Genomic DNA, 25,996 nt, shown 5'->3' on the forward strand with positions numbered 1-25,996 from the left:
AGAGTGGTGGTTGCACTTGGGCTGCTAATTCTCTTTATCGTTGCGTATATCGTCTGAAGGATTCATTGCTCTTTTGAGATAAGCTTTGTAGATGCCTTCGGTCTGGAGCCATGTCCAAGTTGTATTTATTATGCTTCAAAAAGGCAATGTCTAAGTCTTCCCAAGACTAGATGTGGGTACTTTCTACCTTCATGTACCAACTCAAGAATGCCCCACTCAAACTGTGTTAAAAACAATGAATCATCATCTTATCTTCATGAGTATGGCAAGTCATTTTCCGGCAGAACATCACCAAATGGTGTCTTGGACAACTATCCCCTCCGTACTTCTCGAAATTGGGTACTTTAAACTTTGGAGGTATAACCAGGTTTGGAACTAAACACGTGTCATCATGACTTAACGTGTTAAAACCTTCCATATCCCTAAACCGTTTCCCCAAGTCATGACCCGTTTCTGCAACTTCATTCATTTGAGAATGCTTCCCTTTCGTCACCATGTGGGAACTTTGAGAATTTGGTATGTTTCTTATGAATTGAGGATTCTCTTTATCATTGTAAACAATATAGGTCTTCTACACCATGAGGACTTCATTAGATACCGAGATATGCACTGGTTGAGGTCGAGTAAGAACATCCCCTTGTTGAAGAGCAAAGTCATGAGGAAGATCATACATCAAGTTAGTTACCACAGTAAATCCTAATGGGGGACCAACATTCTCCATAACAACATGCTAAAGATTTGACATAGCTATCACAAGCTCAAATTTCTGGTCTACTTGGCCTTTAAGGGACTATGCAATCCTTCTTATCACTGCTTGATATGGCTTCAAATGCTTTAACGTCCTTCAAGATCTACCACCGGTTCAATATGGGTGCCGAGAAGTCGGCAGGCTAGTTATAGACAAAAACAAAATGAGTTTTTTTCTTTGGAAATGGTATGCAATGCATGATGATAAATGCAAATGCAATGGAATGGATGCAATGATATGCCATGTAATTTTTTTTTGGTTTTTTAGTATATGGGTTCAAAGTTCCGAGGTAACAGATGAATCTGATTGTTTTCTATAACAGGGGTTCTCACCGGGTATGGTCTAGGTATTTTGATAAACGAACAACAACCCAGAGTCATAAATCCACAAGAATGTTTGCCACTTACGGTAACTACACGCTGGTCGTCAACTCCATTAAGGGAATCTATTATGAATGAGGTCTTCATAGCGACTCTTACGAGAACTACATCTCGGGGACCCGCACTATGTGACCATCGACTTTGGTTCTAGACATGGTTCTCAGAGTCATGGATTCGCTTGAATGTTTGCCGCTTATGGCAACTGCATATCGGATGTCAACTCTATCGAGAGAGTTTATTCTGAGCGAGGTCTTTGTACCGACCCTTACGAGAACTATATTTGGGGGATCCGTACTACGCGACCATCATCTTAGTTGGCCAAAGGGTTCAATATTCTACAAAGGTTCTTAGACTCATATATCCTCACGAAAACATCAAAGCTGACAACAACTACATGTCGGGCGACAACATTTTCAAAGGACCTACTCTAAGTGAGATTCTCGTGCCGACCCTTACAAGAAATACATCTCGGGGACCCGCACTACACAACCTCTTTCTATCTTATGTTTTCACTCTAGACTCGGGTAGAGAGTCTTTCCCATAAGGTTTGCAATCAGAGTATCTAAGTAACACAACATAGTGGAACTAATACAATAAATTATATCAATATAACAATAAAGATAATATAAGCAATAAATAAAAAAAGCCACACAAGTAAACAAACAAAGGCACACAAAAGACCTAACTAGGCTTAACTCAGTTAGGGAACCAGTATTACCTAGCAGAGTCTCCATCTGTCGTACCTTGAAAAGTGAGAACATGACTTAGCAAAGTGAAATCGACGTTCGTATGATGGACTGAATAGAGTCGCCACTGAACTTTATTTATTCCTAAAAAAGGAAAGGGGAAATACCGATAAAACCTAAGGAAAAAAATGACAATGATTACGGTCGTCACAACCAATATTAGGGTTCGAGAGTCGATTACGCAAGGGGAAGGTATTAACACCCCTCGCGTTTGTTCTACTCAGCGGGAACCATTAGGTTAGTTGTGTGCGTTAGTGTTAGCTTGAAATGTTATGTTTCTCGAGTTATTAAAAGGGGAAAGAAGAATAGGATCAAAAGAAAATAGAAAATGTTTTTGGATTTTTCAACGAAGGGGACTAAACCTATTTTTTTTTGTTAATGGGCCTAACAAGATTTATAACTCTTGCTCCTATGTATCTCCGGGTGCAATAGAGAACTCAAGGCTTATGTAGTTTTTGGTAGAAAATGTTTTTTGTTGGTTAATTTTGGCGAAAGCTACTTTGTGTCAATCGACGAAAAATATTGTTGGCTACCCAAAACAAGCGGTGAAGGGGACGTTCGCATCATGACCAAATGTATTTACAAATCAACATTCATGGACAACTTCGTAACCTTACTCACACGTTCAATTGACGAAACATTTTTTTGCATCTTCTTGAGAAAAAATACCTTTTGTTTATGAAAAGGGTTTGAGGATCAATCATACGACGGCGAGAAAAGAGTTTGATATGTTGGATGTATTTTGAGTAATGGCGAAAGCTTGGATGGGAGAGATATCCATCTTGAATTCTAGTCTTCGGGGCTCGTGGTATCCACCATGTTCCTTTTCTATCTTATTTGATAAAGTATTTAATGAGAAAGTGTTTTTGAATTATGATTTGGGAAAATGAACTTGACATTGGATCAAGCGTTTTGTTTGTGATACGAAAATGAAATGGTTTGAGAAATGGCGTGAGGTGTTTATTAAAGGAAATGGCTTGATGTTGACCAAGTTGAATTTTTCAAAGGATTGATTTTATTTGTGAAGGTTAATGGATGTTAAGCGATTGGTTTTATTTTGGAAAGGTTTTGATGTAATTTTGAAAATGTACTTATGTAGATCAAGCACCTTTTATATATATTTTTATTTTTTTAAGGTTAATTTTAAGAGTCATTTTATCTTTTTGGATTAATAATTATGCATCAACTAAAAATACAATGAACTAAAAAATAAAGCAAATAATAAAAATAAAAATAATAAAAGAAATAATAAAAGGGAGGGGGGCTAACTATCAATACATGAGGTAAAAGAATTAAAAAAAACTAAAGAAAAATGAAAGAAAAAACAAAAATAAATAAATAAAACAATAATAAGAAAACAATAAATAAAAAATATACAAAAGACAAAAACATACTGAAAATTAGGAGCGTAGTTAAGAAAATATTCTAGACCCAAAGAAGAGAGCCTCATAGGGGTGTACTGAGCAATTCGGGGGTGTGGGGGGAGACTCGTATTCCCCAACCCCATATTTGCTTACTATTCTCGTAGCAAAAAAATGGAAGAAAAAAGATTCAAACGAAAACATAAAAACACCATAACTTTCTCAAATTTTCACGAAATTAAGCAAATAAATCATGAAAATTTATCTAATCAATCTCACGAACATAATATTATATTTAGAATCAGCAAATGAACAACAATAAAAAAAATCAACAAAAATGCAGCAACATATATGTGCTTGATTCGGTCATCTTATTCACTCTCATGAAAAACGAATCATGCATTCATGCTCGGGGTGATGTTGGGAAGTTATTGGATACATTATTTATGTAAAACAAGCATCAATTTACATTTTACCCTTCTTGATCATGGAAGTTAAAAAACACTTTAAACTCTTGGTTTTGAATCAATTGAGTTTCCATATAAAATAGTGGTGATTAATTAAGTGCAACAAAAATAATAATGCAACTAAAGTTAAATAAAGAAAATTAAATCATATTGAATCACTTTTGTTCATAGAGGTTCAAGAACATTTTAAACTCTTGATTTTGAATCAATGGAGTTTCCATGCAAAATGATGATGATTAAGGTACTAATTAAGTGTAACAAGAATAATAATGAAAAGAAAATTAAATAAACAAAAATTAAATCATATTTAATCACTTTTGCTCATGGGGGTTCAAGAACACTTTTCAACTATTGATTTAAAATCAATTGAGTTTCCATGCAAAATGGTGGTGATTAAGATACTAAATAAATGAAGCAAGAATAAAAATGAAATATAATTAAATAAATGACAAGCATAAGAGCATACCTAAAATAAAATTCAATAAAGAAAGAAAGAAATGACTTGAAGAAAAATGAAGAGATTTTTGGCTTAGCTTTTGTGAATGGTTAGTGGTGAGATTTGTGAATAAGAATGATTTTATTTATAGACTCTAAAAATGGTAGTTTAGGAATTATATAAAGAGTATGAGTGCCTTCTAGAAACTTATTTAATTAAAGAGTGAATAATGATGTAATAAATGCATGAAATAATGATGTAATAAATGAGAGATATTTTGGACATTCTAAAAATATTAATTTTTGTTTTATGATGCGTGAAAATGATTACTAAAATTCAAATGGATATTTTGATGATACATCAAATGATCATGAATTTATTTTTAAAAATGTATAATGAAAAAAAATGAAATTTTAGTCAATTTCTTCAACATGTAAAATGTTGACTATTTTACTATAACGCATATATGAATGATTATTGTGACTTTTTTTATGATAAAATGTATATGTCTAAAAATGCAAACCTCAACAAATGGACATGTATCAGATGAATTTAAAATACCCGGACAAAATTGGTGTATGACAATGTCATTGAAGTACTCCATCAATTCTACAACATATGCGTGATATGGGATCATCTTGTGATGATAAGTTTCCCATTCACCTTTGACTTAATAAATTACCAAAGTTGAGTCTCCATACACCTCGAGGATTTTGATTTGGAGGTCAATTGTAGCTTCAACACCAAAGATGCATGGCTCGTACTCCGCTATATTATTCGTGCAATTAAAGCACAATATTGTTGTAAAAGGAGTGTAGCCACCTTCCGGGGAGATTATAACTGCTCTAATGCCATGTCCTAGGTAATTTGAGGCACCATCGAACACCAACTTCCATCAAGGGCCTGGTTCGGGTCCTTTATCGGGTCCAAGGATCTCATAAACTTTTATAGCCATAATATCTTCGTATGGGAAATCAAATTTCAATGGCTAATAGTCTTTGACTGGCTAGTGTGCAAGGTACTTAGATAATGATAGCCTTTTGGGTTACGTACTGGATGTCGTGCTCAAACAATAGCGTCTACCAACGGGCAACTCTTCCAATTAAGACAAGCTTCTTAAAGATGTACTATATCGGATCCATTTAGGAGATCAACAAAGTAGTATGAAAAATTATGTATTGCCTTTAACGACATGCGGCATATCTGTAAACTTTTTGCTTAAGTAGTAGATATCATGTTCTTTTCTGCCGGTTTCATCATGTTGTCCCAACACACATCCCATTGATCCTTCAAGCATAGTCAGATACATGATGAGTGGCTTCCCTTGAATAGGTGGAATCAGAATCGAAGGCTCTTGCAAGTGGTAATTGATCTTCTCAAAAGCTTTTTGACAGCCAAAGTTCCACTCAAATGCTTGATCTTTTTAAAACAGCTTGAAGATGGGCTCACACGTAGCAGTCATATGGGAGATGAACCTAGAGATGTAATTCAATTATCTACGGAAACCTCTGACTTATCTTTCGGTAAATAGAGCATGCATTTATTGTATTGCTCTGACCTTGTTAGGTTCTACCATAATTCCTCATTGACAAACAATGAGCCGAGCAACTTTCTTGATCAAACACCAAACGTGCATTTAGAGAAGTTCAATCGCGGTCAGAATTTTCTGAGGCGCTCAAACAACTTTTGAAAATGGTCCATATGGTCATCTTCACTCATAGATTTAGCGACCATGTAATTGACATAAACCTCAATCTTTTTATGCATCATATCATGGAAGATGGTGACAATTTCTCTCAGCTAAGTTTCCTCTGAGTTCTTGAGACCAACATGCATTACTTTGTAGCAAAACATTCCCCAGGGGGTAATGAACATGGTCTTTTCCATATCATCTGGATCCATCTTGATCTGGTTATAGTCTAAGAAACCATCCATGAAGGAGAAGGCATAAAATTTAGCGGTGTTGCCTACAAATGTACCAATGTGTGGTAGAGGGAAGTTGTCCTTCAGACTAGCTTTGTTTAAATCCCTATAATCAACACACATTCTGAATTTGCCGTCCTTCGTGGGCACAATCATGATGTTGGCCACCCATTAAGGGTACTTTGCCACTGCTAGGAAACCAACATCAAATTGTCGTTTGACCTCTTCACGAATCTTAGGAGCCATATTTGGTCTTGTTCTTTGAAGCTTCTGTTTCACTAGTGGGCAGTCTGGTTGGAGTGGAAGCTTATGCATAACAATGTTTGTGTCTAAAGCGGGCATATTCTGATATGACCATGCAAACACATCCACGTACTATTGTAGCAGCTTGAACAATCTCTCATTGATCCTTGATTGCCATTTTCTGAATAGAAAAGCAATAAATGAATAATAAGAATTGAACAAAATTTCTTTTATTTATCATGATGATATTTGAAAATTAAAGTGGCCCTACACATGATCCATTAGCCATGGGCAGAGCTAAGGATTTGAAAAAGACAAGAAAATTACTTTGACAATGGAAAATTTTTAGGGATCTCAATCGCCTCCCAGTTGTCCAATGCGACTTCACACTGATATACCATATTTGACATTTCTTCATTCGTTATATCGTCTTCAATAACACTGAATTGATCTCTATGAATGTAGCATATGCTAAGGAATACCTCATGGATGCTTCGTGTGTGGTCCTTTGTAGGGACCAAGGCTTATCTCCTAGCATGAGGCACATACCCTAAGGCGAAATTATCCTTATTCTTGCGAATATTGATGATTTTACCCCAACCTTCAGAGTTTCCACTACCAATTGTTGATTTTGAACTCTTTAAAGATGCAAAGGATGATCTGGTCTTCTCAGCAAGGTCCTTTATTTCCATAAATATGGCATTGTTGGCTCTAGAAAGCTTGGAAAGAAGTTTCTAAATAATCCTCATCAGCCTCAATGTATCTAAAGGAGGACAAGCAACTAATCAATAAATCCTCTTTTCCATATACGATTATGAGTTTGTTGTCGATGACATACTTCATCTTCTGGTGCAAAGTAGAAGTCACTACCTTAACAACATGTATCCAGGTTCGCCCCAATAGACACCTATATGCAGGATTGATGTCCATGACCTGAAAAGTGATATGGAATACATGTGGTCCAATCTTGATAGGTAGTTCTACCTCTCTGATTACTGTCCTCTTGAACCCATCAAATGCTTTCACCACAAGGCATTGGGTCTCATTTATGGCCCTTGAAAAGATAGTTTGGAAAGTGTTCTCTTGGGCATGGCGTTGAGACAAGACTCGGTCTCTACTAGTACTCTAGCTAAAGCATCCTTTTTGTATATCACCGTTACATGTAGAGCATGATTATAATTTTATCCATCTTTGGGAAGTTCGTCGATGTTGAAACTCAAAGTGTTGCAAGCTGTGATATTGGTGATGCTACGCGAAATATACACGAGCGCATCACACGCTCAAAGATACAACACAAGAGGAAGGGGAAAATATTGATAAAACCCTAAAGGTGAAGAAAATGGTCTCGCAACCAAATTCGGGTTCTGAAGTTGGTTATGCAAGGGGGAGGTATTAGCACCGCTCACAAATGGGGATTGAGATACATGAAAAATACAAGGGAGATAATGCGTGAAATAAAAGGTCTCGTTGTAAGGTAGCCCAAGAGAAAGCCTTGTGCATGCAAAGTGGCCTAAGCTAAAAAAGTGGATAATGGAATCAATACATGTCTCCCTAGGATAGTGCCATGAATTCCATTTTTGCAATAAAAGATTACAAGTCCATCATGAAAATCCAAGTCAAGCATATGTGAATCACAATAGTCCAGGGGCCATACCAGGGATCGTACAAGTCCTCTAGGTCTCCAAAGATTACTCTTTTCGGTCTTTCATTTTATCATATTTTTGTTATTTTCCATGGATTAGATAGCAAGAAATGAAATAACAAAGTAGAAGATAAATAATAGGATATGAATAAAATGCATGAGGTAAATGATAATGATGATGGATGAGAGTTAGAATGCATAAGATAAATTGCAAAATATAAATGAATAGGGATGACAATTTGACCTATCCCCAGTGGGTACCCACAAAAATACCCATAACGGGTAGAGTAATAACCTGTATACATGGGTACGGGCAAATCTCGGGTAATTACCCACTTAAATAAGCGGGGATGGATGTGGGGATGGACACCTTAGTACCCAACCCGCCCCATACCCATACAATATATATTTATATATTTTAATTTATATTATCATATAAAAATAAATGTGTGTCAATTTTTAAAAATACATCAATTTTAAACTACTACATGTTTAATATAAGTGATCATTTATTTCATAATTCAATAGTAAATTTTTTTAAAAACTTTTTAATGTTGCTAAAAACATAAAATAATATGATATTTTATCCTTGACATATTTATTTTTATTAGAATTGCAGGTAACAGGTACGAGTACGGGCACTTACATACCCATAGGGTACGGGCACGGGTGCCAATATTGGTACCCAAGCGGTATGGGCTCAGGTACGGGGATTTTTTCAACTGCGGATATGGGGACGGGTACTATAGTACCCTACCCAAACCCTACCCATTTCCATCCCTATAAATGACAATGATAGAAACTAGAGGTTAATGTTAGTAGTTAATGATCAAAGGAGAACTTAGAATGAAAACTCACTACGCCAAATAAGGGAAAAGAGGGCGCTTTTTTTGGCCTATAACAGCGCTTTAAAGCGCCCTCTAATCTGGCGCTGGCATAGGTAAAGACAGCGCTTTTTTTCCTGGTGAAAGCGCTCTCTAAAGTGGCTCTTTAAGCCCTTTAAGGGCCACTTTAGAGGGCGCTTTTTAAAGAAAGCGCCCTCTAAAGTGGAAACTTTTAAGGGTTTAGAGGGCGCTTTTACTGGAAAGCGCCCTCTAAAGTGGAAATTTAAAGGGTTTAGAGGGCGCTTATTTTGGAAAGCGCCCTCTAAAGTGGGTGGTTATTTTATTTTTTATTTTTAAAAACGCTATATTTATTTATTTATTTTAGACAACCTGTATATTGAAGCAGTACACCTAAAACTGTATAATTTGAAGCCCTTTTTCACACATTGCATTCAACAAGCCTTATATACAACAATCCATACATATACAACAATCCACTGATATATAATCGTTTAACTTCTAAAGATTCTAAATATACAACCAATTCATAACTTAAAAAGAAATAAAACTAAGTAGCAAAAGCATCTCTGAGATGTATGTTTTTTTGCTAGCTGCAGTCTTCTTAGGGTCCGCTTCCTGAATCGAAGTTCATTTCTAGCAGCCATTCCTCGCATGCCGATTTGAATACAAACAGCTTTGGAATAGGTAGTTTTATAAGCACTTCTCGAAAGATACATGCGGATTTGTTTCTGGATTATCAAAGATGCGGCCTCCCTTCTCATGCATTCATACCGACGTCTTGCAAGTTGTCCTATGTTAAGTTCATAGGATACGTAAAACTAAATGACTTAGAAAATGGATAACAAGATTATTCATACATAGTATCAAAAAGGATTCAAATAATTGATACCTTTAATAGCCCTTTGTAGTTCTATGGCAGAAAATCGCAATAACTTGTACTGTTTCTCACAAATATATGTGCGAGCTTTTTTCTGAATAACGATTGCGGATCTTCCTAGGACCTCGGCACGACATGCATCTAGTTCTGCCATTTGACCTGCTCTCAGGAAAACTTTTGTCTTTCCTATCTGCAAAGAAACCCAAACAGCATTTTATTCCAATCCATATTATCATACATAGCGTGTTCGAAATTTTTTAGCATCATCATCTATGATTCAATGTAACCTGCGAGCAAATAAAAATGCTATAACTGAGATTAAGATAAGAACTACTACCTGATAATCTTTAAGGTTTGCTTTATCTAGAAGTCTCTTGCAAGCCGTCATCTCATCAGGACTGCAGATATATATTTATTATTAGTTATTTCAGATATAGTTGTGTTATTTGAACATCTAAAACCGGAAAAATTTCGTGACAACAATCTAGGTGGTTAATTATGTTCAGTACAATCACATTCATCTGTATGATCAGAAAAAGAAAACACGGAAAAAAGGAGAAGTAAATACCATGATTTTAGAACCTTAGGTTCCATTATACTAAACCGCTGAACAAATTCATCAAAGTTCTTTCGAGTTGGATATCCAGCGCAACTTATTTTAATTGCCTCCATTACACCCTGTAAAAGGCATCCACAGAGTTTGAAGTAACTTGAAACAAAAATATTCATGTCATAATAAAGAACAAGGCTAATATGGGGGTTGAACTCACCCCACATCGAAGCTGCTGTAACACATCGTTGTTCTCAAATATCCCCGGCTTAAGAAGATTATTTGGCTTTACACAACGAATGTAGTGTGGCTCAGTCGCACTCAATGTTTCAAGCAAAGATTGCAGTTGTTGCTTCATTCCATAAGCAATAAGAATAACAATGATCAATAGTTATATACAAAAGACTTATAATTTTCAAGCATATGCATGTTTAAAGAAAACCGACCTTAAACTGAGTGGCTATAGAAGAAAACTTTGTTGATTTAGTACTTTCCTCGTGTAAAGGTGGGAAAAGTCCTGAAACAAAGGAGCACTTGGAAGCACAGAGCAGCGCAGCGTGTTCCGGAACAACGTAGTCTTTGTTTTTATCAAGGAAAAGATCAGTTTGATACGTGACCTGAAATCAAAGTTCGACATATATACTAAGCTTTTAACTTTTTATTTCATGGTTGATATAACTGCGTAGACCAAAATGTATTTTACTCACATCACCAGCATAGTGATTGATGGTGAAGTCAGTTCGTGACAACTTCGGTTTGCTGAATCGCTTATTGTCCTTAAGTGTTTGATATAGCTTTTCAGCAAATGTTTCGTGCGTTGATCTTGGAAACATACTACAAAGAATAAGCAGGACAATATATAAAAGAATGACTATAAAACATAGTTATTGCTCAAAGTATATATATTTGCATGCGCTAACGCCACTTTACATTATGTAAAATGACATAAACAAACCATTAACTATAATACAAATATTTGAACTATTGTCATTTAATACATACCAGGCCTCGTCCAGAAGAGCAATAACGCCGCCAGGTTTCTGAAGTTATAAACAAGAATGAGATGACAAACTGATAGAACTTTTCTAAAATGACAAAAATGCAAGGGTGAGTTGCACCTTCTCAATAAGATCGAGAACATCTTGATTATCAACGAACTCTATATAACTCCAATCAATTTCTTCCTTTGTATATTCCTCTTGCTCCATTTTGAAGACATGCTGCATAATGAAATAATGAAGTGTTATCTGAGTCTATAGAAATTGTTTACCAGGAGATAGTAGAAAAATCAAACCTGGTTGAAATGCTGCTGTAACTTCTCATTTGTCAAATTGATACAAAATTGCTCGAAGCTGAACAGGGCCGATGTAAAGTTAGTTACTGTTAGAACAATAATTGTGGTTCAAAAGTAAATAGATACGAAAAATGTAAATAGAGAACACAAAAAATTCGATCACAGAGATTGGCCAAATGTGCATACGTCTATAAACTTCATATAAAATTAGGCAAGAGGGTGGTTAAGATTAAGAACCTGTTTGTCTTGAAACTCTCGAATCCGTATATATCTAGAACTCCAATTATTGTTGAGAATACTCAATAAATGTATGAACCAAGAAAAATGAAACAAAAAATGAACAATAGCGAACGTCAGAAGAGAAACCAATTAATATGAAGATTAGAAAAATACCTATGGTGTCAAAATCGAACAGCTAACAACGAATTAATAGAAGGAGGAAACGTCGTAGATCTAACAGAGGTGGAAGGAGAACGCCTTAGAAGTAGCGAAAATCGTAGCAGTGAGAATCCTAACGTGAAAAAGAACGAAAATAACAGAGAGTGAAATAACAAAATGCGCAGTATGTTATAATTTTAATGTTTACTAAAGGGGACCTTAGAAGGCGCTTGTGGAAAAAAAGCGCCCTCTAAAGGGGGCCTAAGAGGGCGCTTATGAAAGCGCTCTCTAAGGCTTTCCAAAAGCGCTTTATAAACTGGAAATGCACATGGACTTATAGAGCGCTTTTTTAAAAGCGCCCTCTAAGGGTAACCTTAGAGGGCGCTTTCTAAAAAGCGCCCTGTATTGTTGTCCATCTATCTCCTCCTTATTTTTTCGCTTCACCTTAGAGGGCGCTTTATTACAAAAGCGCCCTCTAAAGTGCGCTGTCTATTCCAGTTGTTCGCTCCTTATTTTTTCGCTTCACTTTAGAGTGCGCTTTTGTAATAAAGCGCCCTCTAAGGTGCGCTGTCTATTCCAGTTTTTGGCGTAGTGACTCAAACAATCATATTGGGATCATCTATCAACAAGTCAAAAGACTCAAATATATGCTATACCAAATGATGATCTATCACTAACTCAAAGTGTCCAAAATATGGCCCAATGGCCATCTATCGACATATTGAATTAGAGAAGATTGAATCAACCAAGGGATCATCTATCAATGATTTGAAATGTTGAAGATTTGATCAACCAAACAATTACTCAAGTCAAAAACAAAAAGATGAATAGAAATTGAAATAAAAATTGAATTATAAATTAGATGTTAGATGTATTAGAAGTCAATAGTTAGTACAAGCGAATATAAGAGAAATAATCATCAAATCAAAATATTATTAATCAAACTATCATTCTAAAAATAAGATAAAAATCAAAATCAAGATCAAGATGAATTGCAAAATAATATAAGAAACTAAATTGCAATGTGGTAGAAAAAAATGAAATGAACTAAAACACAACGCACAAATGGAAATTAATCTGTAATTTTAATATTTAATTATTAAATTAAAAATTAAAATCAAAATCAAAATGCAAAAATAAAATAACATTTCAAGTGCAAAATAACATGGAAACTAAATTGCAAAATAAAGTGTTAAAGGAAATCAAATAAAATATACATGAAAAAAATCAAAATTAATTTGCAAAAATAATATAGAATTAAATTGCAAAATTAAAATCAATTAGAATGTAAAATAAAATCAAATAATTTGCAAAAATAATATCAATTGTAATTTTTGCAAAAAAAAAAATTAATTACAAATGAACCCAAAATTTAATATCAAAATAAAAATAAAATCAGAAATAAAAACTATGAAAATAAAAATGAAGAAAACAAATAAACATGGAAGGTGTGCAAACTAAGTCAAAAGGGTCCAAAAAGAAAAAATTTAAGCCCTAACACGTTGAGACCCAAAACTAAGTCAAAGTTGACTTGGGGTTTAAGGGATAGGCGCTCAATTGATCAGATCCATTGGATCTGATCTAATCGACCACATGCGCTGCCTATGAGACTTCCCTCAACCATAAAATCTGATTACTTAAAAAAGTATGGAAGGCTCAAATCAAGAGTGACTACTGTGTACCAAGTCAACACGCTACATAATATCCAATCTTCCAAGTCACACGCGCTGACCAACCAAAATGAGGCAAGTGGAAAAACATTATTGGGGCACTTAAAATAAACAAAAATTGGAGGGAGATGAGTCATGAGGACTTAATCTTCAACCCCCAGTCAAGTGAAATTCGAAATTGAGCATATCTAAGCTTCAATATGCAAACAAATGCTCATTGCACTCAGCTTGGATCACTAATGCTACCTTTATGCTTAGAATCCATTTATTCGACCTGAACATGGAGAATTTTATCCTACATCAAGAAGAACACAAAACCTAATTTGAAAATTAAATGATGGATATGGAGAAATAGAACCTCAGATATTAGGGGAAAGATTCAGTGAAGCATGGTGAACACACTGGTAACAAGTTTCAGTTGAATTGATGGAGGGATTCTATCTTTCGGAAAAGCTTCAAATGCATATTCCAACGTAGTTCAGGTGAAGGTGACTCAGTGGTAGTTCTTGATCCCCTTAGCTTCACTGGTGCTTATGGGAGATGTTTGAATGCTAAAGGTACTTTGAGGATGGATCAAATGTTCTATCCATATGCTCTATTTTTGAATGAATTTAGCAGGGTTTTGATGGCTACAAGGCTTGATAAATGATGGGGAAGCTTCCTCTATTTATATGGAAGGTGAATGAAGCTTGTACATGCCAAGATGAGTGCAAATCGTGTGAATCCGAAAAAAAAATGAAAAATGACTTATTTTCCAAGAATGATGAGTTGTCCATTGTACAATTAAGTGCTCAATTCACCTCTCATTTCGTGCACTGCAGAAAGGAATCTTTTTGGCAATGATTGGTGGTCCCAAAATATTCTAGAAACTTTCTCAGTTTTATTTACACATGTATTTGTATCCATGTATTTCACACATTTTCCTTGGTATTTTCCTCGTATTTGTTGCACATGGAGCATGATTTTCTCATGTTTTTAGGCTTGCTTTTCATTGCTTCACATTGCTTTCCACACTAGCTGTTGCATTGGATCAAACATGGTTGAATTTAGTGGTTTGGATTGGCACTTTGAAGCTTGCCCGTGGCTTGTTACATGGTGATGAATGGTGGTGAACATGCTAAATTTAATCATGTACTCAAATTCTGCATTGCCCTAGCTTGTACTTTGGATGGTGATGAAGCTATTTTTGATGGCAACCTTGTGCTTATGGTGAAGGTAGCTTGATCAATGATTATGGCTAGATGTTGTAATGTCTTGGACATGCCTTACTTGTCATGGAGGTTTACTCGAATGATATGGCTATTTGATTGCACTCATGGACCATCTTGGTCAATCCATTTACAAGTTAAACCATGTGGTCTTGTCTTGATAAAAATTCATGCTTGGACCATGATATTGCACATGTCAAATGGAATATGCATGTAGCCCATTTTGAATGCTCGAAACTCATACTTGAATCTTGATTCATAAAGCCAAAATGGTGAACATTTGAATCTTGATTTTGTACTTGAATGGTCAAGCTTGAATCCACTTTGATTATACCTTGTTAGCCATGGAAACTTGAATGCTAATGTTGCTTGGATAGACTTATGAACCATGTTAACCAAACCATGAATAAGTTAACTTGTAGGTCCTTTTGCATCAATCTTGATTTCCCACCAAAACCAAGTTAAAAATGAATGAAATGGTGCTTGGTTCCATGTTGAACATGCTTGAATCACTCTTGAAGGAAAACCTTAATCATGAAGGTATGCCTTGCCAATTTCTTTCCACTTAAGAAATGATGATCATTTTGAATCTTCTTTGGCTTTTATTTGGACCAAATCACACTCTCCATCATAATTCCTTGATTATACACTCCAATTAAAGCATAATAGCCTTTGAATCATCACCTAAAATTGTTGTGAAACTTACCTACATACGGGAAAGAAAATAGCACACAAGGACACACACCTAAGTGATTGGAAAAAATCCCTTAGGAATACAATCATAGAAATCCTCATTCTCCTCTTTTTATACTTGAACCACTAGAGCCAATGCTTGAGGACCAATGTAAATGAGAAATGCAAAGTGAATGAATGATATGAATGCTAGGGTAAAAATAAGGGTGTGGCACCTATGTTCAGTTAGCTCGAAATAAGCGTTCATCCTACAAAAGGATTTTGGATGATGGAAGAGATGGTTAAAGAACCAACGAGGTTTTCGGAGTGGTAGTCACTCACCTATGGATTTTATGTTTGTAGCCACACAAATTTGTTCTTGTTGAGGATTTTTCTTGATCCTTCTATTTTTATTTTTGTTTTTGCTTTCCCTTATTTTTGTCTGGACTGATCTTTGGAATTGCAGTTCATCGGGATGCCCTAATTTTTTCCTAAGTCACTTGTTTTCAAGTTTCGACTTAGCGGGCTTTTCTTTTGCTCTTTTTTTATCTTTTGATTTTTCATATCTTTTTTGTGAATAAATCGTGTGACATCTGTTTGTTTGATTTCTGAGGGTTGTGACTAACTCGTTCTTTTTGTTGGTGAAGGATATCTATTGAGGATTTTTGAATCTCAACCTCACATGAGGGGTATGATATGATCGATCCTCAGATCGGATGCTTCCATTTTTGAAATTTCAACGCAAGGTCAAACCAACTGAATACTACCTATGACTTTTAAGGCCCAAATGGGTTGACTAGGGATTATCTTCCTTATACCTTCGGTGTTTAAGGATTAAACCAATGCCTTACATCATCAGCAGAGTTTTATTCAAATCATACAGATAATGATCTCGTGTCTTTTGATTTCATCATTCTCTTTTTGATTTTTCTAGATCAAATGTATGATATTGATAAAAAGTATGAACGAACACGAATGGATTTGTTCAAAAAATGCATATTCATTTCATTATAATTCATATTCAAAAAACAAATAAGTTCACAATTGAACAATACATTGATAAAAAATAAAAACTTTCAAATGAAAAGATTGAATGTTGAAATGATTGTGGGACTGATTAACCTCGTTATCACCCATAGATGCAACCTCTTTGAACCCATATTTGCTTCTGTCTTCACTGGTCATGGTATTGCAGATGTGCCTGCCTTCTGAGGCATGGGGTTGCACAATACATTCAGGTCGTTTGGGTGAACATGATAGCCTTCGATTCAATCAAGTCTTGCACCTTATACTTCAAGGCTCTGCAATTCTCAATCGTATGCCCGGGTGTCCCTGAGTGAAACTCACATTTGGATTTTGCAGTACAACCCGAAGTGAGAGGTATTAGAGGAGGTCCCAACTCTTTGAATTAAGCCAATGAGTAATTGAGAAACTGAGGGAGTAGTTGACGGTGGGATATGGGATCAATCCTTCTTTCTGGTTCCCTCTGTTTCTATTGTTCCGAGCAGGTGGTTGATTTGGGTCAACTTGAGCCTGTGGAGGCTGTTGATATTGAGGTTAGGGTTAGAAGGGTTATTAATACTGATGTTGAGCCTGGAAATGTTGTTAATATTGTGATTGTTGATACTGAGATGGATGTGGTTGGGTTGCAACAACATTCAGAAGTGAGTAATATGGCATGAGGGACAAAAGTGCCTGTAACTGAGAAGGAATCTTAGGAACAACAGTTTGTGTTGACATCTAGGAAGAGTGTGTCAGACTGAGATTGATCAATCGGTTAGGAAATCTGAACATATTGAACCCCTAATGGCACATAGGGTGCCCCAGGATAAGTAAATTGAGGTGCAATAGTGGTGGAAGATGCCCCTGGGTAGGCAAAAGGTATTCCAAAGTTTGTAGACCAGAGTCCTTGGTATTGAGTAGCAGGATGGACAATTGAGGCAAAAACTGGCACCTGAAGTGGATGGCGCTTATACTCAAACTTGTCCTTGATAGTATTGGCAGGCGTGAAGCATATCAACTTCTGATTGACGAGCTCTTGGACTTTGTTCTTGAGAATGTGACAATCCTTTGTGGAATGACCTACATGTCCTGTATGATATCCGCATACGACATTAGGATCATGCTTAGAATGGAAGGGAAACTTGGAAGGTTTGATATCTTTAGGAACAATTGCCCTAACATTAATTAGTATAGACAACATATGAGTGTAAGACACCAGGATTGGATCATATTGAAGACGTTTCCCTTCTTGACAATTAGTCCCTTTGCTGGTTTGCTTTTGCTTCCTTTTCTGATTTCCTTGAGCGGGCTCTGATGTGGTAAGAGATATTGTTCTCGGGGAGGAAGTGGTAGAATACCTGCAGCTGCATTCGAGATTACATCAACCTTAAGTTCATTCTCAGTTTGTTCATCAGTTGCAACTTGATCTGAGCAGTCCATTGTCAAGTTGTCTAGGAATGGCTTCCAAAGTCACGTCGTCACTACCTTTAACAAAACTCAAACTCTTCTTGCACATGGTGCTCTCATATTTCCCATGCTCCAAGATTCTTCAGCAATCAACGTCATAAAATTATGGTCTTTTTGGTCAAGGAAAGGACAAGGTGAGTATTTTCTGGTTGATATGCATGAAATACAGATGCATGAATGCATATGTTGTGGATGGAATGCAAATAATTATGCAACATCCATATATTTAAAGGTTTTATGGCACGACAAATCAAGTTCAAAGGTCTGGTATGTACACAGGAACACAATAACAGTATGCAATGATGTATGCACAATACAACATATCAGAAATGTATGCACAATAGAACATATTTTGGATAGTCTACATATACTACTTAACGCAGGTCCACAGGTCCGATTTAACACGAGAACAAAGGTAGGTAGGGTCTTGGTTTCCTGCAAAAACCTAATATCCCTTCACAAGTATGTACTAGTCTTCAAAAGGAGGTCCCTAAAAGGTCCCTAGAGCCATGGATCCAAATTGAGATACCATTGCCTATGACGAATGACTCGTCCGACAATGATGCTCCCAAAAGGATATACTTTGGGTGTGAAGTCTTGTGTCAACCATGAACGAGGACTAACTCCAAGTAGGTTTTCACGACTATAGTCACGATATTATCCTGTGTTTGTGCTCAAGCTCGGGTATAGAGCTCCTCTCATGTAACATCAACCCAACCCCACAGAGAGTACAATAACAATATCCAGAATATAATGCACATGGATATCGAAAGAAATAAAGAAATCAATAAATAAACATAATGATGAAGCAAGTAAAGCATAAAAATAAACACCCAAACAAACACGGAAACAGACAAAACTAGGATCGACTCCTAGTTGCAACGAGCAAGGACTCCCCAGTAGAGTCACCAGCTGAAGCTAGCGGGAAATATACCCAAACGCATCGCACGATTGAACATATAATAGAGTCTCCACCAAAATTTATTTATCCCAAAAGAGGGAAAGGAAAATATCGATAAAATCCAAGGGAAAAGAGAAACGAGTAAGGAAGTTGGTTATGCAAGGGGAAGTTATCAGCACCTCTCACATCCATGGTACTCCATGGAAACCATTTTGATTGCTCTTGCTTGGATGGATGTTGCTATCTTCATGTACCTACAAAATAGAAAATGGGTTAGAAAAAGAGTGCTCGAGGAGGATTGGGGCCCTCATGCTTATGTATTCATTGTGCAATGAGAAATTTAGAGCCTCGTAGTCCGTGAGCCAGAGAAAGAAAGGGGGAAAAGCAAGAAAAATGCTCACCAATGATTCGCATCCTCATTCCTACGTATCCTCATAGTGCAATAAGGAAGTCAGAGCTCCGTAGTTCGGAGGACGATGACTGAAAGAAAGATTGATCGAGGGTGGTGTTTAAACCGAAAAAGGATAGAAATTGACTAAAGCAGTGTTTAAACCATAGGAAACAAGATTATGGTGTTTAAACTAAGAAATGAACATAAAAGTGGTGTCAAAACCAAGAAAGGGGTGTATAACCATGAATGTGTCAACCCAAATTATGGTGTTTAAACCAAAGAGAAAAATAAAGTGGTGTCAAAACCAATAAAATGGTGTATAACCATGAAGGTTTCAACCCAAATTATGGTGTTTAAATGAAAGAGAAAAATAAAGTGGTGTCAAAACCAAGAAAGGGGTGTATAACCATGAAGGTGTCAATGCAAATTGTGGTGTTTAAAGAGAAAAAGAAAGGTGGTGTCAAAACCAAGAAAGGGGTGTATAACCATGAAGGTGTCAATCCAAATTGTGGTTTTTAAACCAAGGAGAAAAAGAAAGTGGTGTCAAAGCCAATAAAAGGGTGTATAACCATGAAGGTTTCAACCCAAATTATGGTGTTTAAACCAAAGAGAAAAAGAAAGGTGGGGTCAAAACCAAGAAAGGGGTGTATAACCATAAAGGTGTAAACCCAAATTGTGGTGTTTAAACCAAAGATAAAAAGAAAGTGGTATCAAAACCAAGAAATGGGTGTATAACCATGAATGTGTCAACCCAAATTATGGTATTTAAACCAAAGAGAAAAAGAAAGTGGTGTCAAAACCAAGAAAGGGGTGTATAACCATGAAGGTGTAAATCCAAATTATGGTGTTTAAATTAAAGAGTATTGAGACGGGAGCCACGGGGCTAGCTGCAGACTTGATAGTGACTTGACTTGAATTACACTAAAGTCTATGAACAGAGATGAATACTCTGAGAAACTGGGTCATTCGTCTCGTACCTAAAATATTCAGAATAAGGATATGAATGCTCCCTCTCACCCTTTCTCTATTTCTTAAGGCTCGTGGCATGCAATCCTTGTCAATGTCTAACAAGTTGTTGAAACAAGTTGTTAGAGATACTCTGTGGGGATGAGGCAGGTGGCTGATGCCTTGACTTGAGCTTGAGGTCTTGTACTTGTTGGGAAACTTGATCTCCAAAGCAATAGAAACAAGTCCCATGAAAGGACCAAGAGACTTATGGTCACTTGACAAAGACAGGGGGAATGCGTGCAAAGTCAAAGAATGTAGTTGATCAAATGGAATTTGATCAAGCTAAATCAGAGGGAAGGAGATGGATAAAACATAATGCATGATCATACAAATACTAGCATTTAGTTTCATTGTTAGGTAGCCCAAGAGTTAGCCATGTGGGTGCAAAAGTGTATTAAGTGTAGGTCTCATTGTTAGGTAGCCTAAGAGTATGCCATGTATGTGTTAATGTGTGCTAACCTAAAAAAATGAATGTGATAGTAGAGACATAAGATAATGAATAATAAACAAGATGACAAGGTCACAAGTTCAAAAGTTAAACAGGTGAACAAGGTGTAGGTGATCAAGAGGTCAAAGAGTCCAAGGTCACTTCAAATCAAGCATATGTCTAGTTCCTAAGTCTAAAGTATCACTCCAAGTCAAGCATGGGTCTTAAGGATCAAGTCTATCCATTTTATCATGTTATGATTCATAGAGATTGTCAAGCAAACCAAGCACAAGATAAGAAGCATACAATGAATAAGAAAAAATGAATAATGTATGAAGTGAGATGATGAATGAAACATAAAAGTAAATTGCAAGAATAAAAGTTGCAAGAATGTAAAGTGTTAGAGGTTTAGAAGTTAGATGTTAGGTGTTGGAAGAAAAACTCAAGTCATCACAGTAGGATCATCTATCAATAAGTCAAAGGACTTAAACATATGCTACACCAAGGGATGATCTATCACTAACTCAAAGTATCCAAAATATGGTCAAATGACCAGTTATCAACATATTGAATTAGAGAAGATTGAACCAACCGAGGGACCATCTATCAATGATTTTAAATGTTGAAGATTTGATTAACCAAACAATCGCTCAAATCAAAATCAAAGGACGCACAAAATTGAATTAGAAGTTGAAAGTTAGTAATTAATAGTTAGATTGCAAGGAAATAAGATAAAGAAAAGAGAAATTAAAATCAAATTAAAAAATGCATTATATAAAAAAAACTACAGTTAAAAAAAAAATACGCAATATTAAAAAAAAATGAATAAAAACAACTGCAGGGGGTGCAACGCTGGTACATTGTGATATGAACAACAATCCCTGTGCTTGGGCCTTGGCTATGCCCAAGAGCTTCTGGGTTCCACTTGAAGGGTGTGTGATGATGTACAAATTACAATTCGGGCCTAAGGCCTTCAAGGCTCAAATATGAAGCAAGCAACAACAAGAAAACTTAGCCAAGGTCACACGCGAACTTAACTCCTTCCACGAACGTGAACACGAATTCATGATTCAAATTGAAGGTTCAAACTCTAAAATCAAACAAGAACTGAGTCAAAATCTGAGTTCGCCAATCACTTCTTGCAAACGTGATTCTAGATCTTCAATCGAACTCCAAAACAGTCACGAAATCGCATTGATTTAACTCCTCGCCTTCGATTCGATTCGCCATGACTTAGATTCGGTGGTTCAAGTGAGATTCGAGTGCGAATTATGAAATTGGCAAAAAAATTGTGGATGCTCAGAAGAATTACGCGAATAAATGAGCTCGAAGCACCTACTGAATCTGCGTCGACTTCACGGGCAATGCTTCGTCCTTCTTCTTCTTCTTCAATTCTCTTCTTCTTCAATCTACGGCTTGCGCTGTTGCTGTTTTACCTCTGCGTTGTGGTTATCGTGTAGCAGTGTGGTTGTGACTAGGAGCAGGATTTGAGAATGATGGAGTTGTGGTGAGTGATCAGTAACGAGTGTAGAATGAATCTGAAAAGGAGACAACAATTTGAACTGGGTGTAGACTGATTTATAGCAGTGAGGGATTGGAGGGGCAGATTAGGAATTGGATGAAGGTTTGTTAGGGAAATCTGTTGTGATTAATCTAGCTTGAAATTAGTGAATTTATGAAATGCAAACTTGAATTTATTCACGTGGAAATTATGCAGTGTGAATGTGATTTAATTTGTGAATCGGAAATTGATGCAACTTGAATTTATGTGTGAATGAAGTGTTGATCTATTGATTAACTTATGCATGTTATGTGATGCAATGTGAATCAAATGCTTGTTATGCGTGAATTCTGATTTTGATGCAACTTGGTCATTTTCACGTGGAGAATTTTTCATGAGATAAATGTGTCTCGAGTTATGAGTTGGAAATTGTTTAAATGCAATGCTGAATTTTGTTAGTTTGTGCGTGAAATTGATTTTGAGTTATTGAATGTTGTTGTGAGTATGATATGTTTTTAGCTTGTGAAATTGGTTTTGAATGAATGTATATGGTATTGTAAGTGTAGTATATGTATGTGATGAAATGTTATGCTAAATGTTTGTGTATGGCTTGAATGGAATTCAAATGATAATGGTGTTTTTGCAGGGCATATAAGCATGTGTGGATGAGCAAGGATATGGTTAGGCATTCTTCCTAAACTGAAAGAAAGGCTATGTAACATGATGTAGTAGTAATGCATGGACTTTGTATGGACAATGTGCAAATTTAATGCAAGCCACCTTTTGTACATCAAATTGGTTATCTTGTTAAATTGAACTTATGTATGCAAATGTCAATGCAAGCTTTGTATTTATTCTAATCTAATGTTTTTCTTGCTAAATTAAAACCGTGTGCAAATGTTAATGAATTAAAGCTATACTTTGTACATCAAACTTTAGTCATCTTTGTCAATCCAAAAAAATTATGTATGTAAGTGCAAGCTACGTAATAAATTGTACATAACCCATATAGATCAATTTGAATCTCATTAATGCAATGAAAACATAAGTGACAAATTACTATAGCAAGTGAAAATAGATTGAACACGTGGACCATAAACTAAAACTTAAGACAACCACAAATAGGATTGTTGACTTTGGTCAACTTAGGCACAAATGCAATTGAATGTGCAATGCAAATGAACATGATGTAGGATGAATATTGTGGACCATGAATGAGTTATGAGCCTAAATGGAAACAATGAACTTGAACAAATTTACTATGAAAGTATCAAAATTCAATGAATTAAAGAACCCATCATGAATGACCCAAGGCCTTAGATCCAATAGAATCAATAAGTACAAGTGCATGATGCATCACACAAATGATTGGATGATTTACCCTCTTAAGTTAGGGTATCATGTCAAGCAGTAAGGTCATGTTAACAAGCAACAAGCATCAAGCATCATGGCTCAAGAGGCAAACTCAAACCATATGGCCCTTAGAACCAGAGTTTCACAAGATTAACGCAAATCAAATGAACAAGGACAAACACCAAGGCCCCACAAGCGAGCTCATATCATATGCCCCATAGAATTAGGGTTTCAAGATTAAGTAATGAGTCGTGAACATGGAACACCCCACAAATAAAAATTAAGGTTCAGGCTTGATCCATATGAATACAAGGTCATGAACCCTAGGCATGGCTAGGTATAAACAACCACAAACCCTTGAATCTATGAAGATGTTTGCAAATGCAAACATGAATGGATGGTAAATATGTAATTGGCATGAATTTATGCAGATGAATCTTAAACCAAGAGTCAGATGGAAAATGAAAAGGGGAGGGAAAATTTTAGGGTATGACAATCCCGATGGACCAAAAAAAGAAATGTCCATGCAAAAGTTAGGGATCAAATAAAAAAAAATACAAAAGTCCTCTAAGTTGAAAACTCAAAAGGGCGACTTAGAAAAAAATGGGCATCCCGGTGGATGGAAAAAAATAAATGTCCATGAAAAAATTAGGGATAAGGGAATTTAACTACAACCCTTAAGCCTACTTCATCACGGCTTGATCTCAGACGACCAAAGATTGATATAATCATCGTCAAACGAAACAAAGTGTTGGAACCTAGATCTTACACTGGATGGTAGCCAATGTTGTAACCAATGGAAAAGCACACAAATTTCCCATTGCCATTTACTTTTGTTTTTTGATTTTTGCAATTTCCTCTTCAAGAATTTTTGCATCCTTGTACACACATCATATGTACAAAAAAATTAAAATCAATAAAATTCATTTTTTCTTTACCAATTGCTTTTCAATGTCATTTCTCGTATTTTGTTTGCAAAATAACTGTTTATTTTGATCACATAATGCCACAAAACATCGAGAATAATAAAAGCTAAAATTAAAGGGAAACTTTGTGCATTGTTTTGATTACCGGGAAAGTTTTAAAGGGTGATTCGTAGTCTATAGTAAATGCTTGATATACGGAAGCATCTCAATGACTGCCTAGTCAAATCACACACCTTTTCCTCCCCAGCAGGATCAGGTTGAAATCTCCAACAATGGTGGTAACATGAAGTATTCCTCTTCACTACAAGTTCTTTGATACAGATATTGGCGAGTTGAACTCTACTCTACACCAGAAGAGTTTTACCCTTGTGAATATCATTCATCTGCCACAAAATAACCCACATTGCTACATAACATACATAACCTCATGAAAAAATCAAACATACATTGCATATAACATGCATATCGATTCTTTTCCTTTGCGACTGATCTATTTCTCCAACAGAATATTCCAATCAATCCCCAACAGATGAACTTATAAAAGTTTACCTGTCATTCCATGTTCCTAATACATTTATCCTCCTCACATTACGACCATACTCAACGGGATTTTTTTTTGGATATTCTTGTATTTAATCCTCTTCTACCTTGAACACCCGAAAATCTATCACAATTCATGCATTCAGGTTAAAGAAGATTAAATAGGGGCAGTTGTCATACTAAAAAAATCTCCCCCCCCCTTTTCACCTTTCATCTGACTTTTGATTTGAGATTCATCTACACTTATTTCATGTCAAATGCATTCATATCATCCATTGTATCAACATCGTCATAAATTCAAAGTTGTGGTTATTTATACCTAACAAGAGCCTAAGGTTTTCCCAAGGATCATGCCCTAGGAGTTGTGGTGTTACGGTTGATGTGGAAGGCATATCCTTTGAACCATGACATGAAACCCTAGTTACTGATTCTTGGTAATTACAGACCTTTTAATTTGGATATGTTTGTAGAGCTTTATTGCTTGGTTTGTGATCTTGGTTCATGTGGTTTGCATCTTGATCTTGGATTAAGTATGAAACCCTAATCATGAGTGCTTGACATTTGTAGACAATATGGTTTGTCTATTGATATTATGATTAAAATCCTAATTCATGGAAAGAGGTTAGTTGGTCATTTTGGTTTGCATCGTGCCATTTCCATTAGAATCATTCATCAATTTTTCTATTGGTATTTGGAATCAATCATTTGTTTATCATGGTTTATGACATGGTGATTTGTCTGATGATTCATTTGGTCCAAAGTTTTGTTAGGCATGTTTTCATTCAACTATCACAATCCATTTAAAGATTCATAGTGCATTCATTGATTCTTGATTCATAATGCATTCCTAGTCCATTGATTCATGCTTCATAGTGTATTGATTGGCTCATGATTCATAATGCATTTCTAGTTCATTGATTCTTAATTCATGATGCATTCATAGTCCATTTATTCAAGTTTCATAGTCCATTCAAAGTTCATGATTTCAAGGGATATTCAACATGATTTTGGAGGGAAAATTTCAATTTGAAATTAAAGCA

General features: G+C 35.9%; 1 protein-coding gene across 1 annotated transcript; it reads right to left on the reverse strand.

The window, feature by feature from the left end:
- Positions 1–24: 24 nt before the first annotated feature.
- Positions 25–11,792, reverse strand: LOC127115259 (myosin-6). The gene is made up of 12 exons (XM_051046844.1): positions 11,750–11,792; positions 11,513–11,570; positions 11,337–11,438; positions 11,221–11,258; positions 10,926–11,052; positions 10,665–10,835; positions 10,439–10,570; positions 10,237–10,346; positions 10,006–10,066; positions 9,681–9,858; positions 9,379–9,581; positions 25–102 (listed from the first exon to the last, which is right to left on the reverse strand). The coding sequence occupies exons 3-12, from the start codon at positions 11,424–11,426 to the stop codon at positions 25–27; spliced, it is 1,188 nt and encodes a 395-aa protein (XP_050902801.1). The 5' UTR covers positions 11,427–11,438; positions 11,513–11,570; positions 11,750–11,792.
- Positions 11,793–25,996: the final 14,204 nt, after the last annotated feature.

This window comes from Lathyrus oleraceus, chromosome 1 (genome assembly GCF_024323335.1).
Source record: "Lathyrus oleraceus cultivar Zhongwan6 chromosome 1, CAAS_Psat_ZW6_1.0, whole genome shotgun sequence".
Lineage (NCBI taxonomy): Eukaryota > Viridiplantae > Streptophyta > Magnoliopsida > Fabales > Fabaceae > Lathyrus > Lathyrus oleraceus.

What these genes read in the sequence shown, in the direction of transcription:
- LOC127115259 (XM_051046844.1), bottom strand. Translation starts at nt 11,426, where the DNA reads ATGGAGCAAGAGGAATATACAAAGGAAGAAATTGATTGGAGTTATATA. An exon ending in CCTAAGGTTCTAAAATCATG is followed by an intron (nt 10,067 to 10,236) that starts GTATTTACTTCT and finishes ATATATCTGCAG; the next exon opens with TCCTGATGAGATGACGGCTT. An exon ending in ACTACAAAGGGCTATTAAAG is followed by an intron (nt 9,582 to 9,680) that starts GTATCAATTATT and finishes AACTTAACATAG; the next exon opens with GACAACTTGCAAGACGTCGG.